The 24,811-nt window shown below is 39.6% G+C and overlaps 1 protein-coding gene across 1 annotated transcript in view; it reads right to left on the bottom strand.

Annotated features, from left to right (window-relative positions):
* The window catches only part of MYO3B (myosin IIIB), a 376,680-nt gene that overhangs the window by 196,810 nt on the left and 155,059 nt on the right, over positions 1-24,811 (bottom strand). The window contains exons 10-20 of the mRNA XM_059395489.1: positions 21,135-21,231; positions 19,668-19,784; positions 19,041-19,145; positions 16,421-16,504; positions 15,388-15,590; positions 10,505-10,603; positions 10,047-10,161; positions 3,621-3,747; positions 2,689-2,899; positions 1,753-1,900; positions 325-478 (exon numbers count right to left, since the gene is read on the bottom strand). Of these exons, the coding sequence (XP_059251472.1) occupies positions 325-478; positions 1,753-1,900; positions 2,689-2,899; positions 3,621-3,747; positions 10,047-10,161; positions 10,505-10,603; positions 15,388-15,590; positions 16,421-16,504; positions 19,041-19,145; positions 19,668-19,784; positions 21,135-21,231 (1,460 nt within the window). The remainder of the gene's footprint in view (positions 1-324; positions 479-1,752; positions 1,901-2,688; positions 2,900-3,620; positions 3,748-10,046; positions 10,162-10,504; positions 10,604-15,387; positions 15,591-16,420; positions 16,505-19,040; positions 19,146-19,667; positions 19,785-21,134; positions 21,232-24,811) is intronic.

Genomic DNA, 24,811 nt, shown 5'->3' with positions numbered 1-24,811 from the left:
TCTATACAAACCTGGACTAGACAAGGATGGGTCCAAGCAGATACATGACAGAAGGGTATGAAAAGGACAAGAAGCAAGTATTGATTATAGGAAATAAGGGAGAAGAAGGTATAAAAATGATATTGGCAGCAACAGGACAGTGAGGAGGGCTTGGTGATGGGTTTGCCTTAAAACACAAATCTATGAGGACATCTGCTGAAGATATCAATTCATTAAAAACAGGCTCTATACTTGCACAACCTAGTGGGAGGGCCAGAATACCAAGTCAAAATACCAATGAAACAAGTTCTCTCCTGAGTGTATTATGCCTTTTCAGACACTTACCAACTAGGGTCTGATCAGTTGCTTGGGGAAATTGACTTTCCTCATCCAAAAGCGCAAGCAGTCCCAGGGGTTTCTGGAGGAACATGTCCAGGAGTGGGCGATTGTCCTCATACACCACAGGTGTAACATCAATGCCTTCATTCTGATATTCCATCTGGAGGAACACAGATTGTGAGTCTCTCCAGCCTGAAACTGGCCTATGTAGCACCAGGCTGCTTCGGTGTGCACTTCTGTGTTTGGCAATGCTGACTGTATGTGGGAAATAGGCTGTCTTAGGACTGTAGTAAAAGGCTCTTCTGCATACCCCACTGTTGAAGCTTTGGGTATAAGTCTGGCCTACAGGCAGCCTGTGGCAGACAGCTGAAGCAGCAAAAGAAGGGACAGTGCTGTCTCCCAAACACCAACTCAGTTAGTCATAATTTAGAAACTGACATGGAATAGAAGGGCAACTGAAAAAAAAATTATTTTGGTGATAAATATGGCTTAAACCAGGAAGAAAGCAGACTTTAATTTTCTGTAAAGCATTCTATAATGGAATCATCTCGGACTGAAAAACTAGAAAACTCCAGATTTCCCAGGGAATAAATACAAGGAGCTGAGTGAAAAGAGGTTGAGTTTTGTGCAGGGTAGGAATGAAGAGGAGAGTGATAGAGCTCTATCCAGTTCCACTGATAAATCCAATACTGATATTTTTAATCTATGTCTTGTGTTTATGTAATCACAGTGCAGTGTGCGTGTCTTCGCTCCTAAAGCAAAGGGTTCAGTCAGAATATTTCATTGTTGAACTACTCCATAAAGGACAAAGTTTTGGGTTGTGGTAGAAACTGGGGTGGAGGGGAAGTCCTCCTAGCCTTTGGGCACATGAGCTTCACACTCTGTTTTATTTACCATTAACCTCATAAGGGAAAGATTTTCATTTGGAGAAAACCAAGAACATAGCTTACGCTTCCCTGGAGCCACTCCCCCTCCCAAGTCCCTGGAGCCACTCCCCCTCCCAAGTCACTGTGGGATCTGGTGTGTAGGAGATGGGGGGTGGAGAAGGCCTCTTTGGGAGTTAGGAAACACAAGAATCTGTGCCCTGAATTCAAGTCCATCCTGTGTCATTCTGGACACAACATAGATGCTTTTAGTCAAATAAAGTAGAAGAAAATGTAGCATTTTGGACAATGTGCATAAAATAGTTTGGAAGCAATATTTAAATAACTGGCTTGTCACCAGCTCCACTCAAGAGAGAAAATGTGACTTTCCACAGAAATCAAGACTTTTTCTCTGGCAAATTTCCGCTATTTATTTTGACAGACTGTCTCACCAGTGTTTTTTCCTTAGAATCTTTTACCTGTCAGCCTAACAGGGTTTCTGCTTCAAATTGTGGGCAGCCTGGAGACACCTTCCCCATCAGGTTTAATTACTTTCAGAGTTCACTGTTACCTGCTCAAGAGCAAAAACGTGCTGGTTGAAATAGTACTGGATTTGCTCATTGGCGATGTTTATGCAGAGCTGTTCAAATGAATTTCTCTGAAAGTTCTCGAATCCAAAAATATCCAAGATCCCCACATTAATACCATCATCTGCACTACTGCATGAGAGAGAAGAAAAACGCTTTTTAGGGGAGGAAACATTCATCTCAAGATGATGAAAATGTATGGGCCCATGCGCTTACCAACTTACAGAACCACCTGTGGAAAGCAGCATTCAGCTGACTCTAAGGGAAGAAACAGTTTGTCTTACACCAGTCCTTCCTACAGTCTTTCAACAGTATTTCCAACTTTTTTTTTTTTTTTTTTAAGCGGTCGAGTCCTTTAAAATCTCATTCAGAAGCTCCTTATAGAGATTAGGGAGGAACCACTCGGTTGGAAGGGCCCACTCATTCTTCGACCTTCCCACCCATTGGACTTAATTGGAAGAATACTCTAGAATTTGATGTTGTTAATTCTTCCACAACATAGAAACCACTAATGCTTAGGAAACAAAAGGTAGTAGTAGCAGCAGCAGTAATATTATAAGACATGGAGCTCTAAAACTTTTCATGAAACAACACTATGAGGAGGATATTATGCCCCTCATTTTACAGAGGAGAAAACTGTGACTTAGAACATGGGAGCCAATCAAACTATACAGCTAAAATGCAAACCCAGTTGGCCCAGCTCCCAGATAAGCCTGTTCTCTTAAACACTACACTATGATAGCTGTCAGTCATGTGCCTCTTCCATTCTCCTGGATCCCCTTCTCCTTTCAAAGGAAAAGACCTGAGAGCTTCACTAAAGGAAACTCAGGAGAGGACCTAACACTTCCTCTTGCACATCCTGAGAGACATCAGGGCCACTGACAGCTCTCCCAAGGCCTCTGCTTCCCGAGGGCACTTGCCATATGCTTTTGTCTGGCTGCAGGAGTGTATTGATGCGATTGACAATCCAACTGAAGAGCCTCCCATACAGCGCTTTGGACATAGCATCTCGGACATCCGCAGCCCTATCGACAGTATTGGCTCGGACGATGGTCTCACCACGGGTGACCACACAGTATGAGATAAGGGCCTCTTGGAGTTCTTCAGGACTGATGCAGAGAACGGAGGCAGCTGCAATAAAGGGTAATGATGACACCAGAGAATGTACTCATCCATCCACCCATCCACCCATCCGTTCAGCCAGCACTGACTCAACATCTACAATGTGCCAGGCTCTGCCTAGGCACTTCAGATGCAAAAGCAAGGAAGCCAGGTCCCTAACCCCAAGAAGTATCTGGGTGGATACAGTATCTCCCAAGTGGTTCTGAAAGCTCTTCACAGGTGTTTGATGAGAAAAAGTGAGAGGAGATGATCTTTGGTCAAAGAGTTGGGGACTGTATTCAAGAGTCATGAAGCATCTTAGTTTATTAAAAGCAGTGAAAGATGCTGCAGGTGTTTATTTAAATCACTTTTTTTCTAATTCAGGATTCTCATTCCTTGTGTCATCATTATTACCCTTAGAACTTTAAACAGGTGCCTGCTTGTCCCCTGCAGCTGCTGATACAGTGTGGATTCAGATAGGGGTCCACCACTTGCATTTTTTCAAAAAATTGTAGATGATTTTCAAAAGTAGCCAATGTTGACACCACTGCTAGACCTGCTATGGAATTCTTTTTGGCAGAGCTTATGGAAAGAATATTGATGTTCCACAAGTCATCCTTTGGAAAATCCTAGTTAGTGAAAACACTCACACTATATTTCACAGCATCTCAAGAAACTACCAAGATGAAAACTACCAAAGTGAAAGAAACATGCAATTTGGCTACACAGGGCACAGATATCAAACAATTACCGTTTTTCAAAGCTTCAACATTGGGCACCTCACTTTTATCAGTTTGATGTTGAGAGGAAATAGCCGCAAACTCAATGCTTCCAATATTTAAAATCCCAGCCAAAATTCTGTACACCGAGTGCACCTCCTGAAAAGGACAGCAAGAACTGTGTTTGGTCACTGCCAATCCAACCAACAAACCACTAGCACTGCTAGCTGTCCACCTAAGTCCAACACCCCCTCTTTCCTGAGCTCCCTTGCAGTTAGGCAGTGGAACTCAATTCCCAACAAAGGAGCAAGTAGGATGATGTGGGTGAATTCAGAGCCTAGCCTTACAGAAGCAAACATGCCTCCTCCATGCTTTCTTTCCCATTATTGCTGGCTGGACCTCCCAACAACCCAGCCTCCCACACAGTTGTCTAGGATTCCTGAGACCAATGACTGCATGGAACAAAGTTGTTCTGCAACATGAACCTCTCACTTTGAGATGCTTCCATAAGGGACCACTGATCTTCTTTGTTCTTTAAGCCACTTTTAGCCATTTACCCTAACTAATACCAGCTCTAAATTCAGGTATGTTCTTTCTTCAAAATGAAAGAGAGGAGTTTCCTTTTCCACTTTTGAATATAGCTTTTATGAAATAGTTATCAGGGACACTGAAAATTTGAAGTTAAATAATGGAGTACAGATTTATGAATGAGGTCGAGAAATACTCTGACTCACTAGAAATTATCTGTGATATTGTGATATAATAAAAACATACATTTGGTCTTCGTACTGATTTCTTGCACAAGAGCTAGACAACCCATGGAATTATGAGTAACAGGTGTTAAAGGAGTATCCTCTTATTCACAATAAGCCCCTCAACCGTAACTGAGTTTGTGCCAATGAAGTAACTCTTGGGGAATGGGGCTGGTTGCTAGAGAGCACACATGTGGGTTGGAATTTTTAGCTGAATCATGGACTTCCATGAGTTAATCACCAACTGACAATAACTTAATCATTTATTCCTATGTAATGGAATAAATCTCTAATCGATGAGGTCCAGAATACTTTCAGGCTGTGAGAAATGGTGAGAGAAGGTGGTACTCCCTTTCCCATGACCTTGCCCTATGCATCTCTTCCATTTGGCTATCTATTCCTGAGCTGCATCCTTTATAATAAACCAGTAATACTAAGTAAACTGTTTTCCCAAATTTTTTGAGTCCTTCTATCCAATTATTAAACTCAAGTTTGGGGTCCTGGCACTCTAAACCTCCCATTTTGTAGCCACTTGGTCAGTAGGTGAACCCTAGGGCTTGCAATTAGTGTCAGAAGTGGGGACAATCTTGTGGAACAGAGCCCCTGACTTGTGTGATCTGATGTTAACGCCAGGTAGACAGTATCAGAAATGAACTGAATTGTAGGAGAATTGGTGTGAGGGGGGGAAAAAACTCCATGCATTTTATGTCAGAAGTATTGTGAGTAAATGTAGATTATCTAAGTCCTATTTTTATATTGAAAGTTAAATACATAAGTAGCATTACTGGTTTTAAAAAAAAAAGTGTATTTACTTATTTAAACATATGCATTTCCTATAGGTGAGACAAATATGCAGCCAGGTAATTTCTGCATCTTATTCTTATAGATGGAGAAAAGTACTTCCACAAAATACACTCAAGTGAGAAACTTGATTTAGTACTATACATAGCAGCAAACTAATAGGAACTCTCATTAGACCACTGATAAAGGACTGTTCCCAAAGTGAGCCCTCCACTGAACACAGACTGTAATAGTGACATCTGCTGGATACCTGATAATGCTACAAAGACAAATAAGGATTTTAACCAGGCTTCTACTACAGATAAATACTGTTCTTCAACCTTCTAAATCAAAGGCAAGATGTCATTTTTTTGTGTGTCAAAAATCACTGTTTTAATCACACAACTGAAGACTGGAGAAGAACATCTACCAAATGGGTTTTCTGGGACTAGTCTGGTTTTAACATGACAGACCTCGTTACCTTGATCAATACATCAGCCATGTGCTGTATGGTAGAAGATAATCAGTAGTATGTTCATCTGAGGGATTAACCTCTCCTCCCCCGCCACCCCCACACAGAACTTCTTGATCAAGCCTCTTCTTTTCTTCCTACACTAGCCTGATTTTTCACCTTCCTCACTTTGCTTACTTCCTCTTGCCTGGTCTCCAGCTATGCAGCCTTTCCTGGCATCCCTGCCTTTGCTACCAAATCTTGCTATGATGCTCTTATCTTTTTATTTCTTAGGTTTCCAACTTACTATATGATAAACCAAAATAATGTCATTCAGGACAGGAAATACTATCAAGAAGATTAATGACTTCTCTAGCTGGTTTCCCAATTCATTGCTGGTGAGTATGAATTTGTTTTCACCAGCAATCAGTAGAAGTGGGATCTTTGCTGCTGCTGCTGCTTTTTTCTTCTTCTTCTTTTTAAAGATTTTTAAAAAGATTTTATTCATTTGACACACACACACACACAGAGAGAGAGAGAGAGAGAGAGAGAGAGAGCGCGAGCATAAGTACGGGGCGTGACAGGCAGAAGGAGGGGGAGAAACAGACCCCCTGTTGAGTAGGGAGCCCGATGCAGGGCTCTATCCCAGACCCTGGGATCATGACCTGAGCCACTCAGGTGCCCCTCCTTTTTTCTTTTTCTCAGGAGACACTCCTTTCACTGTTTTAGGTATTCTTTCAATAAAGTTGAGGCTAAGTAGAAAATTGAAAAGCACCTTGGTTTTCTGTTAGCCTGGAGCTGATTAAAGAAATCGCTCCCAGCATGGTTTACAGCCCTTTCATGGTAGTTGTTTCCCAATACCTTCCTAGGAACTGACCTGCCCTCTCAGTGTTTTTTTACCTTGTTTCCATTTTATAGGTCTCTCTCTCCTTTTTTTAACCAATTCTGCCCTAAGTACATTAGATCCAATTAAAGGGTTTTCTCCCTTATGTGCTCTATCCCAACATCTATCTTCAGGTTCCTTTTCAAAGGCTCACAATATTTGTATCTTGAAAGCCAATGACTGGTTTAAAAAATTGGGGGGTGGGGTGTGTATCAATCATACATCAATAAAGTAGTGTTAAAAAAAAAAGTCAATGCTAAGTCCTATTTTCTGTCATTAAGACATTGGATATCCCCAATTTATATTTTCACATATAACCCTTCAGTCTCTCTTCAGCAATACTCTCCCAAATTCATCATTTATCTTGAAGAAAGGGAGAAAATTCTGCCCTAATCTCAAAACCTTCTCCTTAATTTCTTCATCTGTAGTAAATATCCAGTGTTGACCATCATGCAGATCATCTACCAAAAATGTTTTCATGTAGTATTAAATATAAATATGTTATGATAAATCATATACCAGTAAGACAAGCATATTATTAAGCAAAATAATATGGTTGACTCAAAAAAATAGGACTCCAAAAGTCTGGATCTTCATAATAGGGTTTTAGGTATAATCCCACCCCACCCCTCACCCCTGCCCGATACCCTGCAAAGAGCCATCATTGTTAGTGGAAGTCTCCTTCTACCAGGGAGGCTTCTTTACAATAAAGTCAGGGTCAAGTGTTCTTTCAGATACTTTTGGCTGGTGTCCCAGAATTAAAATTCATGCTCCCGAGTCCACACTGAGGTGTGCTACTCATAATATAATTTTGCTGTAAGAGTTTGGAAGAATCTGAGTAATACTAGAAACATTTCTGCAGGGAACTAATGACATTATAAGAAAGAAGGGTGACCATAATTTTGATTAAATTGACCAGTTCATTTAAGCTCTGTCTAGAAATGTCCCTCAGATAAACTTAAGAAAATGTTCTGATACATCAGCTATTTGGCATCTGCTCCCTGACTACATTCTACTGAGTCTTTCTGAATTTAGCCAAACTATTTTGAGTTTATAAAGTGAATTGAGTGAATTCAGCAAAAAAAGGTTGTCTGTAGAAACACAGACAAAGATATAACCAAAAAATTTAGGGTCAGGGAGATATGAACCAGCCTCTTCCTTCCGTTTCCAAGGTTGCTAACTGACGTAAGTTTATTTCCAATATGAATTAATATGGGACATGGTGAACATTAATGCATATATATACACTTACATTCTGGTTATTCATTTTACAGTCCAGATCCAACAGAAATCAAGTATGTTTACCACTTTTTACATTTCTTTCTTTTCATATTTATTCATTCATTCATTCATTTCTACTCCACTTTTCTTCCACAAGGGTTAGAGACAGCTTACTTCAAGGACACATATGTAGCATATTTAATTTTTGTTTTTAATTTTGTTTTCTTAAAATAGCATTTGTTTGATTACTATTTGCACTATATTTCTATTATTAGAAAAGAGCCATTATAACCCTCTGTTAGGGCTAGGACCAATCTCTTCACAGTATTCTATAACTATCTTTACACTCATTGAAAGCAAAATATTTTTAAGATTTTTATTTATTTCAGAGAAAGAGAATGTGCATGCGCACAGGCAGGAAGAGGGGCAGAGGGAAGAGAGAGAGAGGGAGAGAATCTCAAGCAGACTCCACACTGAGCATGGAGCCTGACCTGGAGCACGACCCTGAGATCATGACCTGAACCAAAATAAAGAGTCTGACACTTAACCACCTGAGCCACGAGGGCACCCAGAACGCCAAATATTATTAACCTTACAGCTAACTCTCTATCCTTTTATCCTGTACCCTTTTAAAACAGTATGCCCCTGAACACTTTGGCATGACCCAGGTGACTTTAAATTGCTCTACTGCCATGTCCACCACGCTTGGACTCTTCTGGTGATGCATCTTGATAATAACCAGCTCCATAAATTAATAACTATAAAGGCCCTTTAATAAGGCTTGAACCTGTTTAATTGCTCTCCTCTAAGGAGCCAAGGGAAATACAGTTCTGTTTTTATCTGTCCTTTGGGATTTTCCACTGTCTGTCAGTCTAAAGTCAGTGGGAGGCCAAAAGAGAAAATTAACAGCTGCTTAGAAAAAAGGAAGGTATTATTATGAATAAAATCAGCCATGCTGGGGAGGGAAGGGCTGGCCAAACTCATTAGATTACAGAAGCAATCCTTTACCCAGAGTGGCTGTCCCAGGGTAACTGGAGTGTCTTGTAATCTAATCCCTTAAGATTTAACAATCTCACCTACCTCCTAATCATTCACCACCTTTGTTGGAAAAGTAAAAGAATCTGTGTATTTTGCCAAATTGATGGCATGAAGCCCAGAAACTATGGCATAAATGTATCACAGAATAATATTTGAACCTAGGGTTATAAATATCTTCTATCACCCTGGCATATATTTAATAGAGACAGCCTGTATCTAGAAAGATTAGAATAGTACAATACTTAGAGCTAGAGGTAATCATGTGCATCTGTGTACCACAGAGAAGGAAGTGACTGCAAGAAAGTTGAAAAGCTTCAGATTAATTTGTTTTGGTGCAGAAGGAGCTACTAGCATAAATGTATTTCTGTGGCTGGGTGTAACTTACATATCCCCATACTTCTATTACACAATTCACTTTAATGCCTGGAACAACCTCAACTCAAGAAAAGGGCAGTATTGCTTTGGTGTTTGTTATCATAGCTGTAATGAACTGGTGACAATGGGAACAATTTGCAGGTATGAAGCTGTTACAACAGTATTTCTACTTTAATATTCACCTGTGCATCTTGTTTAAAATCAGATTCTGGTTCAGCCATTCTTAGATGGGCCTGGGAGTCTACAAGTCTGCATTCCTTCTTTTTAGAGAGGGAGGACCGGGAGGGGCAGAGGGAGAGAAAATCTTAAGCAGACTCCACACCCAACATGGAAAAGAAAGGATCCTCCTCCAAGTGAGAACATTCACATCTTCACTCACATTGATCCAAGAATATGAACACTTGAGTTTCTTTTTCTCTTGGCAAACATGGGATTTGATCCCACGACCCTGAAATCATGACCTGAGCCAAAATCAAGAGTCAGACATTTAACTAACTGAGTCATACAGGCACCGCCCCCCCTTTTATATTTTTGAGCCTGATTTTTTTTTTTTTTAAGATTTATGTATTTGAGAGAGAGAGAGAGAAAGAGAGAGCATGCGGGACAGAGAAGGGCAGAGGGAGAGAGAGAGAATCTCAAGCAAACTCCCCGCTGAGTGTGGAGTCCAACTTGGGTTTTGATGCCATGAACCTAAGATCATGACCAGAGCTGAAATCAAAAGTCACACTTAACTGACTGAGTCATCCAGGTGCCCTGAGAGTCTGCATTTCTAACAAACTCCCATGTGAAGACAGTATTTCTGGCCTCCAATCATATTCTGAGGAGCAAGAACTTATACAGAATCAGATGACGGGGGAAAAGAAAGGATCCTCCTCCAAGTGAGAACATTCACATCTTCACTCACATTGATCCAAGAATATGAACACTTGAGTTTCTTTTTCTCTTGGCAATCACTTACCTTGTCAGTGAACCCTATAATTCTGAAGCAATGCTGAATTGCTTCAAATTGTCTTCTGTAAGACTCCTTGTTAGTTATGTCATGTATCACCCTTCCAGTTTCACCGGCTATATACCTAAATGGGGTAGGACCAAATATAATGAGCATTGTGTTGGCAAATGGCCCCCGAATACCAGGCCGTCGCTGGGCTCCTTCTTCACCAGGGCAATTCCCTTTCAGTCTAATAGTGAAGTAGGATAATGGCACACACAGCTGAGTAAAATGGCTACAGTTAAGTTTCCGAACTTTCTTGAAAATGAAAATGGTGAGACATAGTTCCCGCCATCTTATCCTGGGTATTTCAACTTAAGAGACTATCAGTATCCAGTTAGGAAAAACAGTTCCATTTATTTCTAAGTTTTCTCAAATGCTAGTTACACATTCATTAGAAATCAACAACTAAAACCCCTGACACTTACCTAGGAGGCTTTTCCTCAGGAAGTCTGAACTCAGAAAGTTTCTTCTGGTGATAAAGACCAGCATAAATGTAGTAAAATATGTGAAAATTTTTATCTCCCCTGAAAAAGGGGAGAGGGTATATTATTAATAACATATTCTGCTTCTGCATTTCAAGTATTTTATACCATTTCTGTTCTATGAAAAATATTATCCTGTGGCAAATTTGCATTTTTAAATATGCAAATTAAATAGGCCACAACCCAATTATAGAATAGGAATAGTGATAGGATTAGTTTAGTAATTGTCACAGTGTCACATTATTAAACACACTTATCTTTACACAGAAGGAGGTTTCAGAGAATGGAACATTCACACATAACAGCTCAGGTTACACATGTTTAGAGATCTTTCTAGTATAGCCCAAATGACTATGCCTCTGTGCCACTTACTTTCTATTTGTAGTCCACATTGTTTAAGAGACAACTGTTATCCAGCTTAGAGAGCTATCAACCAATCTCCCTATTTTATTGGGGCCCCAGACAAGAAGTGGGTCTCCAGTCCTATGGCAAGTTAGGAGCAGAACTGGTCCCACAGCTGAGGTCTCCACTCTTTCAAACCTATATTCTTTCAAAGTGGCATGCACCAGTTCCCTGGTCTCCTGCTGTCCACCCTCTTTTATCCATCATGGCCAAGGTCCTTTCAGATCTGTGTTACTCTAAGTGTGGTCTGTGGATTGCTGTCAGTGTACATGTCTAGATATTTTATACCATGCGACATTGCCATGACATCCATGAGTATGATAGTTTTTTGGATAATTCATTTCCATTATGTTTTACAAGGTATTAGTTCATAATGGATTGAGAAATTTTTAACTGGTCCTTTGGCACAGACAGTTTGAAAAAGCCCTGCTCTGGGTCCCTTTCCTTCCTCTGGAGGACAGTCTCTTTTGTTGATATCCCTAGATTTGGCAAATCCTCACCTTGGCCAACTTAGCTCTATGGAAAGAAATCTTGTTTCTTTCCCTTGTTCTCTTCTGTGACATGGGCCCCACTCTTCCCTTCAGTTTCTCCTAGGTATTCTGGTCTTCCTTTGGTTATTTATTGTATCAAAGCTCTTCCCCTGTATTCTTACTCCTGTCCTATATTCTAGATGCCTCTGCTTGCCATTTCGTACTCATTTGTTCCCTCAACTAATAAGTTTACCAAATGCCAATCATGGTTGGATGACACCATGGTGCCAGGAATACAAGACTAGGAGATTTCATGCTTTCTGGAGCTTTCCTTCTAGTGACAGAGTTTGAGGAAACAAGGAAACCTGTGATGAGGGCTTTGAAACAAACAAAAGGCTGACACGAAGAACAGTGTTGGGGGATGAGGCCTACTTTTGTCAAGTCAGGAGAAGGACTCTCTAAGGAAATAATACTTAAGCCAAACACTGAAACATGAGAAGGGCCTGGAAGGAGCTACAGAAAGAAGGGAGAAAGCATTCCAAAGACAGGGAGCAACATATACACAAGGGCTCTGAGCATGATACCCACATAGAACAACAACAACAAAAAAAGCTAGTGAGAAGGGGGTGGGCAGGTGAGCAGGGCCAGCCCACACCAAGCCTTGTTAGGCCATAATGAGGACCTTGTTAATTCAGCAGTCAGAATTCTTTGAAGCATTTTAAACTGGACCCACATTGCACTGTAAGTATATGGCATGAGGAGATCCATGTTGAAAAAAGTACCTTCTAGCTGCAGGATGAAGACTAGACTATAAAAAGCCAGGATGGATACAAGGAGACCAATCAGGAGGTCCAGGTGAGACAGCAAGTGACTTGGATAGGTAGCAATGCTAGTGATGATGGGGAACAAGGGTAAGCTTAAAGGTCTATTTTGAGGAATAAGTAAAAGAACATCCTGAGAGAATGAGTGAAGGCAGTGAGGGAAAGGGATCTGGATTCTGCCTCCCAGGTATCTAACTTGAGCCTCTAGTAACTATACATCTATTCACAGAGATGGTAAAGCCCTTTTAGGGCTTTATGAATCAGTATGCCTGGTACAAATGCCACTTATTTTTTTTAAGCTCTGATAACAACATGCTGGCTTTGGCTGACCCAAATTGGTCTTGCCTTCTTATAGTTTTTTTTTTTTTTTTTTTTTTTTTGCAGGTATTTCTAGTTCTGAATTCTTCTGAACATTGCCTACCAATATCTACCCCTAGCATAAATTCAATTTAGTTTTCTTCCCTGTATATATCTGGTTTGGCTAGGTTTGGTTGCAATAACAAACATCCTAAAAATGTCAGTGGCAGAAGGTCACTTCTTGCTCAGAGTACATGTCCACTGAGGGCTAGCAAAGGGAAGGGGGCTGTGCTCATCATAGTCACTCATGGGCCCAGGCTTATGAAGCAGCCACCATCTCACACTTTGCCAGAGGGTCTTGCCATTAAATGCTCAATTGCTAGAACTGGCCATATGACCACATCTAACCCCAGCATACCTAAAAGGGAAATCCCTCATGTGCTGGAAGGGAGCAGACAAGAAAGCTTAGGTGAACAGGACCTTCACAAGCCCCATTTTCTTCCCTCATCCAATATCTTCAGTCTATTTTACCTCAGCACTGCTGTCGTATTGAATAAATTTAATAATCATAATGTTATGGTATATTAGATACCTATTATGTTTCAGATTCTGTGTTTGATATAAATCACATATCTCATTTGATTCTCATAATAGCCCTGTATGGGTGATTTTATTATGCCCTTTTTGCATATAAGGAAAGTAAGGTATGAGGATATTATATTAAGTGACATATACAACAAATGACATAGCTGTGATTGGAACCCTCTTCATATTATCTTTGCAAAAGACCACTTTACATTTGTACCCAGAAAACTGTATTTTCCATTATGTCAGAGGTAGCTCCATAAACTTTAAAATCACCCTAATTTGGGGAGAAAGAAGCAAGGGACATCATAAAAATTAATCAAGAAGCCACAGGGAAGCTAAAATAACTCTCACTCTGTCTTTTTGTTCATTTGTTTAATTTGCACGCCAGCCCCTATTTTGTGAGGAAACTGCAAATGTATGACAGAGGAGGACGCTTGAGCTCTGACCCTGGAACAAGTGCTGTGGACTGTCCTTGCACAGTAGCTCTCAGATTCATCGACTTCTTTCCACCTCTCTCCACTGCTATGCTTTCAGTCCAGGCCAACATTCTGCCTCACAGGGATCTGGCAACAGACAGCCTCCTAATGGTCTCAACAGGATCCCTACTGCATCTCCAATCCATTCTCCCCACTGAAGCCAGAGCAGTCATTTGAAATGTAACTTGGGTTTTGTGACTCCTCTGCTTGAAAACATTAAATGGCTTCCTACTGCCTTTATTTTTCTTGAAGATTTTATTTATTTATTTGACAGAGAGAGTGAGCGAGAGAACATAAGCATGGGGAGCAGCAGAAAGAGAGGGAGAAGCAGGCTCCCCACTAAGCAGGGAGTCTGATGATGCAGGGCTCAATCCCAGGACCCCGAGATCATGACCTGAGCCAAAGGCAGACACTTAACTGACTGAGCCACCCAGGCATACCCCTACTGCCTTTAGAATAAGGTTCAAAATCCCCAGCCTGGTTCCAAAGCCTAGACCAGATGATCTGGTCTCAGGCTCATCTTTACCTGTCTCCCTTATTGGGAGGAGCACCACCTTGTTTGCCAATCCATAGTGATCCTCAGTCTCAGATTAACTGTCTCATACAGAGGGAGCCCCTCTCTTCCTGGTCTAGCTTATGTGCCTTTCCTTCTCCTCTCTTACCTTCACAGCACCTTTTACTGTTTCCTAGGACTTATCCTAATCCTTCTGACTTTAAGTTTATTTATTTGTTTAATGCCTGTGATCCTCCCTCCTCCCCAAACCCCACCCACTCTGAGCTCCATGAATACTGCCGCCTTGTCTATTTTGCTTACTCCTGCAACTCCAGCAAGGAGCACAACACTAGCAAACAACAAGCATTCAGTAGATAATTACTGAAAATACATGAATGGACCATGTTCCTAAGGAAGTCTAGGATCCTGCAATAATAATAAAAAGCATGGATAGCCCTCTAATAACCTGTACTGCACAAGGCACTTTTTAAACTAACTTTATATACATGAAATCATTAATCTTCACAGCAAACCCATGAGGTAGGTACTACTGGCATCTCCATTTCACAGGTAAATCACAGAGAGGTTAAGTGACATAACCAAGGGCAGTAAATGTCAGAGCCGCCAGCATTTGAATCCAGAAAATTCCATACTATTGATCACTGTTGCTTGACTGCTCTTCTTAAAACAAAATCATTTTTTTTTTCCTTTTCAATCTAGGGACAAAAGTGGTATGTGGAATATGACCAATGCTTTTTTTAATAGTTCAATTTTAAGGTATCTAGTGAGTTTTTTCTGAAGATGTATTTACTTATTTGAGAGGGAGAATGGGGGCAGGGGAGGGGGAGAAGGAGAGAGAGAGAAAGACTCTCAAGCAGATTCCATGCCAAGTGTGGAGCCTGAAGTGGGTCTTGATCTCACAACTCTGAGATCGTGACCTGAGCTGAATGTTCAACCAGCTGTGCCACCCAGGTGCCCTGGTACCTAATGATTTTTAAAAGTGTTCACAATGTTTTAAATTCTCCCTGGCATAACCAAAATATGGGATACTAATTCCAAAGTACTCCCACCCAAACCCTTGTACTTGGTCCGCAAATATCTTTAAGGTTAAAAATGATCACTTATCCTTTGCTTAAATAATTCCTTGTTCTTGGACAGGCTGGGGGTGGGTTTTGGGGCATGGATGCTAAGAAAAAGGTGAAACAGGGCCATTAAGATGACCAAAGCTGCCCGGTCTATCTTGCAGAGCAAAAATTGAGTGGCAAAATCATGCACTTACACTGCCTGTTTTATAACTCTGGATTTTTCAAGGAGATACTCAGACATTCTTGCCCCCATCACAGCTCCGGTTGGTGTAAACATCATTTCCAGATATTTTCCAAAACGGCTGGAATTGTCATTGATGGCAGTGCATGCATTTCCAAAGGCTTCCACCAGGGAGTTGACTTGCAGAATTTTCTCTCTCAAGGTCTGATTACTGGCCTGTGCCAAACAGACAACAGTCAAGAGGAGCTTCCAGAAATATGATCTTAGCAAAATTGCCAGGCACCCCTCCCTGCCCCCCACAAATTCACATTATCCTTTTGGGAAGAACTTCACTTGGGGAAATTAGCATCAACCACCAGCACTGTTTTCTCAGACGAGCAACTCCCCAGGTGCACGGGTATCAGATAGGGCTAGATTACGTTTTCAATTTTTACATCCAGTCACACTTCACTTAAAATCCTTGACAGATAAAATGCCTACACAGTTTAGAAAGAGTTTTAAATAGAGAGATCCCATAACTTTTCTCAGTCATCCATTATAACATTCGATAAACCTCATCTGTAGAAAATATTCCTTAAATTCTTAGTCTCATAATACACTAATTCTGAGTCTAAGAAACTGCTACACTATTTTTAAGTCATTCCTTCAATGTCCATTTTACCAAGCTAAAAATTTCCATTCCCTTCAAGTTTTGCTCAAAGATTTCTGTTTTCCAATCCTTTAATCGCCTTAGTGGCTTTCCTTGAGACTGTTCCTAGTGTTTAACCACTTTTGCTACTTAATGGCTAAATGTTTCTATTACATTGAAAACATAAAAAATTAATTGCTGATAATCTAGTAAATTCATGCTGGCATTATTTTCCTCACTATTGAGAGAGGGATGGCATGCTGACATCTTAAGAGGCCTCGCTATCAGGAATAAACATAATAAAGATGGAAGGCTTTTACATAACAACTAATAAAAACCAGTCATTCCATCATTTATAAAATATGCAGTTACACTGGCAAGGATTCTAGCCATGACACATAAAACAGGTGGTCGATACCTTTCCCAAGAAAGTCAAATGCTGAACAATCAGATGGGCACTTTCTGTCTTCCCAGAGCCACTTTCTCCACTGATGACAATGCACTGACACAGAAAAAGGAGTGAGAGTGAGGAATTCATAGCACAGTATGTTCAGGGATGGTTTTCATATAATATCCACCACTATACACCTTCCTTTTGTTCATTGAATGATTTATCTACGGAATCTTTCCATTTCCGTACACTGAGAACTTCTTCAACCTTTTCACCGCTGCTTGGTCCATTGGACAGACGTACCAGAGTCAATTTAACCAGTCTCGTATTGATGGATACATAAGGAGTATACTACAATGAATAACCCTATATGTAGGGCATTTTATTTACATGCAGGCTCTTCTATAGAATAAATTTTTAGAAATGGATTGCTGAAGTGAAGGATAAATACATTTATAAATAGGATAGGTAGTACAAAATTGCTTTCTTAAGGACTGGACCAATCCCTGAAAGTGCCTGTTCTCCTATTGCCTCACTAATAGGGTATGTTGGGTTTTTGCCAATTGGAAACACACGAGAACAGTCTTGGTTTCAAGACCAAGTGTAGTTTTGACTTGCATTTATTTTATTATGAGTGAGGCTGAGATATTTTCATATGTTTAAAGTTATTCATATTTTCTTTTTTGTGACCAGCCCATATCCTTTGCCTGTTTGTTTGGTTCACTCCTAGGGGCTCTTTATGTATCAAGAAGATTAGTGGGTGTGGTATAATAAAAAAACATGTAATTGGTCTTTGTCTCTGGTTCCTGGCACAGAGCTCCTAAGACCCTTAGAACTTCCTGAATCATAGCAGCAGTAGGACCATCTTTTGTTAGTCACAAAAAAGTCCCCTTCAACCAAACCTAACTGCTAATCAGGTGGTTCAAGGTAGGGCCTAAGATAGCTTCCCAGTGGGTGCTGGTCACCAAAAAGACCAAATACATCATGAGAGAGTAGAAACTTTCAGCCCTATCACCCCAACTTCTAGGGGGGAGAGGAGGACTAGAGATTGATTGAGTCATAAAAATTCAAAAACAACAAGATTCAGAGAACTTCTGGTATGAACACTTTGAGAGGCTGACAGGGGACATGGAAGCTTTGCGCCACCCTTCTCCCCTATATCTTACCCTGGATAATCTCTTCCATTTGGCTGTTCCTGGATTGTAACCTTTATACTAAGCCAGTAAATTTAAGTAAAGTGTAAGTGAAGAAATTCAATGAAGCGCGGGTAAACGGTGGGAGTAACTATGACTCTTAAGGTAGCCAAATGCCTCGTCATCTAATTAGTGACGCGCATGAATGGATGAACGAGATTCCCACTGTCCCTACCTACTATCCAGCGAAACCACCGTAAATTTTAAAAATTAAATTAAAAAAAAAAATTTAAGTAAAGTATTTTCCTGAGTTCTGTGAGTTGTTCTAGTGAATTGTCAGACTTGAGGGTGGTTGTGGAAACCCCTGAATTTGTAGGCTGGGCAGAAAAGTGTGGGTAGCCTGGGTACCTCTTTTGTGGCTGGCATCTGAGATGGGGGCAGTCTTTGGGGCTGAGCCCTGACCATGTGGGATCTGTGCTAACTCTGGGACATGAGTATCGGAATTGAATGAATCAAACAATTGGGCATCCAATTACTGTTGGAGAATCGAAGAACTGGTTGGTGCTGGAAAAGACACAACCTTCAGTGTCAGAAAAAACTCAGTGGGGAAACTTCTCAAATTTAGAAATACATGTGTCTCTCTCCACTGACTCCCTTTCTATGAAATCTATGAACACTTCACAAGTCTTTGGGAAAGGTCGGAACGCAGAGAAGCCAAGTTTCTAACCTGAAAGCGAATCCATAGACTCTATTTTGTAACTCGCGCTGTTATAGTTTCATCTATTCCTTAACAAACCCAAAGCTGGGACCTCAGAGATGTCAGAAAATTTACACACAGTAACTCTCTCAAAAAAATTTCTTACCCACTTTATTACTTGTATTTCAAACAGACTAAAGACACAAACGAAAATATGCATAGTAAAAGTAAAGGAAGGGTTAAGGTTGGATATATCACCACCTTGACTTGAAGGTCCAGAAAGGGAAGCTTTATGGATGAGCTTTGTAGTTAACTAGCATTGAATTTAAAACCTGTTCAGTCTCTACCAAATCCACCACAATTTCTCACTAGCTAAATGGTGTGGGGCTTGATCGGTCAACCTGTGCGCAATATTTCATACAAAAAATATCAAACCATGAAAATTCCAAGACCTTAATAAGAAGGAATTTCATTTATGTCATTCTACATGCTGTTTTTATTACAGTTGTAGTCATGTAATCAGGTTTTTGTTGGCTCTATGCTTTCATATCATAGTAGAAACACTTTCTACATTTTATCAGGGAAAATGAGTGCTTATGACACCAATGCTTCATGTAACTCCAAAAGAATTTTCACGTTCTCTGCCTGCTGTAACTTTACCACCATTCCTGTATCACTGAGCTACTGTTTCATTTTCTATTTCCTTGAATCAGCACCAGCAACCAGAATGGAGTTTTCAGGAAGACATAAGAGCTGCAGAGGAAGACAGTACACGTCCAACTGGATGAGTTGGTAGGGAAGGAAGGAGAGTTCTTACCTGGTCTTTGCTAAAAGTAACCATACATTGGTAAGCAGCATCTGCTGTTGCAAATATGTGGGGGGGGTTTGAGGCACGTTTCACCCCATGATAAAGTCTGGAAAACTGAAGGAAAAAAAAATAAATTTAAAGATGACATCTAATGCACCAGTACCTGTTGCCCATGAAACCAAGGCTTTGTTACTTGTTAGGGGAATTATAGCATCAGAAAGGCTATTGAGCCACAGACTCTGGAGTCTGCAGGCATAAGTTCAAATCCCAGCTCTTCACTTACAAGTTTCATGAGCTTTTGCATGGGAGTTAACTTCACCACGCTAAGTTTCCTCATCTGCCAAACAGCTTTAATCATCATGCCTGCTTCATAAGATTACAAGGAGTGAGTGAGATAAGCCCGTTTCTGGCATGTGGAAAGCACTAACTGAATGTTTGCTATTACCATTATATCTTGCTCTGAAAAGTTACCCACGAAATGGAAGAATGCCATCTGTGTTGTTTTATCATCTGCAGGTTGGGGTATATACTGCAAAAGCAGCAGCAGTTTATTCTCGTTTTTCCCTTCTTTTCACTTTCCCTTGTGGTTTTTTAATTTCCTATTAAGGAGTAACATGCTCTTACAGCACCCCTTACCTGTGGAGAGTATATGCTTAGATTCTGGAAGGGGTTTAAGGCAATTAAGATGTCTCCAACATATGTGTAGATCACCAAGTCCATGTAACGCTTTTGCAACTGACGAATAATTGAATCCTAAGAAGAGGATAGATAGTACTGAGAGTAAACACTATTTATAACTAAGAAATAATTCTCAAAATAACAAATTTAGTCTCATAAGAATTTTTTTTTCTAAAAGAGGAAAGTAGCAATTTAAATTATACAGTGACCCTAAGGATCCTCAATGAAGATATTTGGCTTGGAAGAAGAAAAAAAATAGGAATATGCTGAAAGAATAAGGCCTACTTAGGACTTGCTAAAGGACATTGAGATAGCCAACAGGGTTTTATTTGTTATTACGAAGAACCTGTCTTATCGAATCAAAATGCTCTACTTAGAATTTGGTTTAATAGAAAAAAAAATTTTATAGAAAAAATAGTAACTTCTTTTCTAAAAGCATTACACTTAAAATTTATGTAGTGGGAATATGGAATTGAACACTTCTATGTTACACTTTAGTGATTCATGCATTGTAGTTAAAGGTCTCTGGAGTTAGAATCAGCAAAAGCAGATCCAGTGCAATTAACAGCTCTATTAAACATGCATACTTTAAATGGAGATTATCACAGTTTTCAAATTTAGAACTCAAGCTGTATTATCCTCCACTATTTCCCTAAATAAAGCTACTCTTTATGAAGAAAAAACAACTATCTTTTTTTTTAATTAACATAGAATGTATTATTTGCCCCAGGGGTACAGGTCTGTGAATCATCAGTCCTACACAACTCACAGCACTCACCATAGCACATACCCTCCCCAGTGTCCATCACCCAATCACCCCATGCCTCCCATCCCCCTGCCTCCAGCAACTCTCAGTTTGTTTCCTGAGATTGAGTCTCTTGTGGTTTGCCTCCCTCCCTGGTCCTATCTGGTTTCATTTTTTCCTTCCCTTTCCCCTAAGATCCACTCCCCACACTGGCCCTGCCTCTCAAATTCCTCATATCAGAGAGATCATATGATAATTGTCTTTCACTGACTGACTTATTTCACTTAGCATAATACCCTGTAGTTCCATCCACATCCTTGCAAATTGCAAGATTTTGACAAACACCTATCTTGACTTCAGAGTTAAACTGCACTTCCTCTAAAACAGAAAACAATTCCTGGCGATATAATAAATCATTTAGGCTTATAATATAAAGGGCTTTATTGGAAAAAATTCAAATCCTTTCCTCTTCATCATTTAGGACATTTGGGGGACTATAAATGAACACAACACAGGATCACAGTCACAGCAACCAAATGCTCTGTGAGCTTCACCTCAAGGCTATACAAACAATTAAATTTTCATGTGACCTTAGGAGAACATGGTCTACAAGAAAAAGGTCAGATCATTCACATGAAACAAATGTCAGCAGTGAGAATTGCCTACTAAATATTTAGTACCTCATCCAGAACCTCTAAATTGACCAAGTCATCCTCAAGGCAGTATTTTTCAGCATCTTCCACATGATAGGGTCGTCTGGTATGCATTCTTTCATGCCTAGAAATGTATCCAGAGAACATTAGCATTAATATAGTAAAAATTGTAGCAGAATGTAGACCACGAGAATGTTTCATTCACAATCTTCCCACATGTGTTCAGAGACTTCAGTGATGGGGACAGAAAGAGCAAGTGCAGTCCAGGTCCCCAAGCCCTAGAGCCCTCTCTCTGTGGCTGTAGAGCTATCCAGGGCAAGGTGACCTACAAACCTCAAGCCTCCTTTCTACCACAGTGAGGAATATTGCCAAATGGGCCCATCTAATACCTCTGTTTGCTTTTCTTAAATGCCAACCACAGCTTTTCCAGAAATAAGTATCTCATGTTCTTTCTGCTCATTGGGAGGAATATAGTCCTCACCCAGGTACTGCCCTTGAGGTCCCCTCGTGCTATCCACCAGCATCAACCCCAACTTTTTGAAAAATATTTAAAACTGAGAGAATAAGCAAGCAAACATCAATAAATTAAAAATGTTTACATTTTACCTTATTTATTTGAAATCTCTGTTACCCACATTTCATCTCACTCCCCTTTCCTGAATGACGACTATTTGGTGGGTATCCTTCCAGTCTATTTTTTAAATACTGATCATACACATGAGCCATATACATATTCTGTATGTTGCTTATAAAAACGATATACTGTTTCATTCTGCAAAATTGTTTTCTCCCACTCAACATTATGATTTTTTAAACTATATACATATACATATTTCGGTCACTTCAATCACTGGGTAATGTTACGTTATATAAATATATACCAATTTATTTACTCAGTCCTATGATTATCAACACTTAGATTGATTCCGATTTTTGCTATTTAAATAAAGCAACACTGAATATATTTATATGTATCCCCTTGTCTATGTATGTGAGATTTTTCTCTTGGGGGCTTTACTCCACAGGCATTTAAAAAACCTGATTGGCAAAAATAAAAAACAAAAACTTGGTTGGCAAACAACGCCAATCTCCTTTGGCATACTAAAATATAGTTCTTTAAGGTATAAAATCAGTTCAAGTCAAAGTAGGCCTTCCTGTAATTCCTTCATAAAGGTATCACTAGTCAGTGTGGTGTAGGGGGAAAGCAACAGCTTAGAAGTTAAAAGCTCTGGGTCCTCATCTCAGGGTTCTGAGGAATGCGTGGGCCACTCAGCAATCAGCCTGCATCTCAGTTTTCTTCATCTATAAACAGAACCTCTCAAAACTGTCTGTCTCACAGGGGCTCTGAAAGCAATATGGTCATGGATATAAAAATGCAAAAGAGTTGAAAACATGTACCAAGTATTGTCAAAACTTGGAATCAACAATTTGCACTACTCTACATATTACTTAGAATACTGAACAAAATCATGTGTAAGATCCCTTCCAGGCAGTCAGTTCCGAAGCATCACTGCATGGTCCTTCGCTGTCACCAGCTATGCTCATAGGATACAGGATACAATTTTATTTTGCCAGGTTCCAGAAGCTAGTCTGACCCAATGTGTTGCTATATGTGCCGGGTGGGCGTCATAGCATCCCGCTGTACACTCTGTCCCTTGCTACATGCGTTTCACAGGCGGTAAAAAGGAAGAAGTAAATTCAACAACTCTACATATTGAATCTTGACTTCATAATGTGAAGGAAATGGCCAAAGAAAACACTGAATTTTTTCCCTCTTCCTGCCTATTAAATTTTACTTCCTAATTCGCATCACTGACAGATTTGAAGAAGGGGTATCTGAAGTGTAGTATTAGTCATTTCCAGTGCTAGAGCTGGTTTTGCTGCTAATCCATATAGAGATCCAAGATAGAGAAAGCTTAGTTTTACTTAATAAAATCAAATTTATAACCTAAGAATTTTTAAAATTATTAAACAGAAGGGTTTGTTCATCTGTGTCCTAACATATTAGTGATGTCAAAGAGAAATCAGATTGAACTGAAATACAAATTTTTACTAAAACTCAGAGCTGCTTACTTCTAGCTAGGCACTTTGCTAAATAAAACATCAGGAGGGTGCCTATTTCTGGCCAAATCCTCTTCATGTAAAACTTAAGCATACTTTCCCTTGAAGCTCAACATGAAATGAAATATACATTTAAAAAAATAATTAAGTTCTCTTATTAAATATGGTTACCTTATCCCCTTTCTAAACCCCTACCCTGCAATTGTATGAAATAGGTAAGTTGGAGTTTATTCTATACATCTTCAACAATGAAAATGAGGAATTCAAAAATCATCCACAGATCTGGTTCCAGTCAAGATGGAGTAAACTCTCTCCAGTCTGCCTCCCTACTGAATGCAACTAAATGCCTTAGAGAGAATGCATGGGACTTTGAGAAGTAAACAGTAACAGGAAGACTGGGGAAATAAAAGTCTGAAATACTACTGAATCAATGGCAAATTTGTCATGGATTATTTTTTTCCTCCAGTAACTCCTGACCTGAACTTAAAGGCAGTACAAACGACATACAGGGATGTCAGGCTTCATTCTGGATGACATTTTTACAGCCAACCAAAAATGGAAATACTGACAAAACCTCACTTGCAATATCAAAAATAAATAAACTCTAGAGAAAGCTGTGACTTTCAAGGTGAACATGTACAATGCAATATACCACCAGGATCGAAACTGTCATCTTTTGAACCCTGCAGAAGATTGTCTATCTGCCAACACAGATTTAATCTCCAGGAATCATGCAGATGCTATCTGCAAATCTGAGCTTGATTCTCATAAGAACCTTCCCCTTATAATATTTTATAAACAACTTTTGAAAGATTTTACCCGCTGTGATTAGCCATGTATCACCTCTCTCCATGCTTGTTGGCAATCAAATTGCTTAGACTTGTTTGCTTCCAAAATTGAAGCTGGCAATCTAGAAGCTGATGTTGATGCAAGGTATTTCCACTCTATCAAAATCACTTCATTTTCTCTACCAGCAAAAAAAAAAAAAAAAAAAATCTCTTAGCCCCATCTTTATCTTTCCCAACTAGTGCTCTCACCTACTTCATTTTCCTCTGGCTATGGGGTTTGTAGAGTCTACTGAAGACAAAAAAAAATAAATAAATAAAAAATTACTTATTCCAGTTTTTATCTGTTCTTTTAAAAATTATCCTAGACCTTACATACACTCATAAAAAATATTACTAAAAAATATTTACTTACACTCATGAGTGTATGTAACATTTGTTTATTTTTAGTTGAAATTAATAAAATTAACTTGGTTTAATTTTTTTAGTTTTCTTTCATTAAATTATTTGTTGTCACTGGCAATTACCAGTTTACATTTCCTTTAAATTCACATGCTCCATCTAGTGCCTTACTTGAGAATAGCATATATTATCAATCTTTGCTGAAGAATTCCTTAATGTGAAAATTATGAACTTCCAACTACAAGGTACTTGAATTGAATGTTTCAAAGCTCAGAGAAATGGATAGATAGATAAGTGGATGGATGAATAGTGAAAGGCATTCTATTAAATCAAGAGGATAAGTTTTAATGACTCAAAAGTCATTTTCAAATCCCAGGAAAGTCTGTACTGCTTTTGGCTAGATTCTTACTTGTTTTTTATGAGGCTCTAAGTATGTTGGCTGTCAAGTCTGGCCTC

This window comes from Mustela nigripes, chromosome 3 (assembly GCF_022355385.1).
Source record: "Mustela nigripes isolate SB6536 chromosome 3, MUSNIG.SB6536, whole genome shotgun sequence".
In the NCBI taxonomy this organism is placed as follows: Eukaryota; Metazoa; Chordata; class Mammalia; order Carnivora; family Mustelidae; genus Mustela; species Mustela nigripes.
This window is presented reverse-complemented; position numbering and strand designations above follow the sequence as displayed.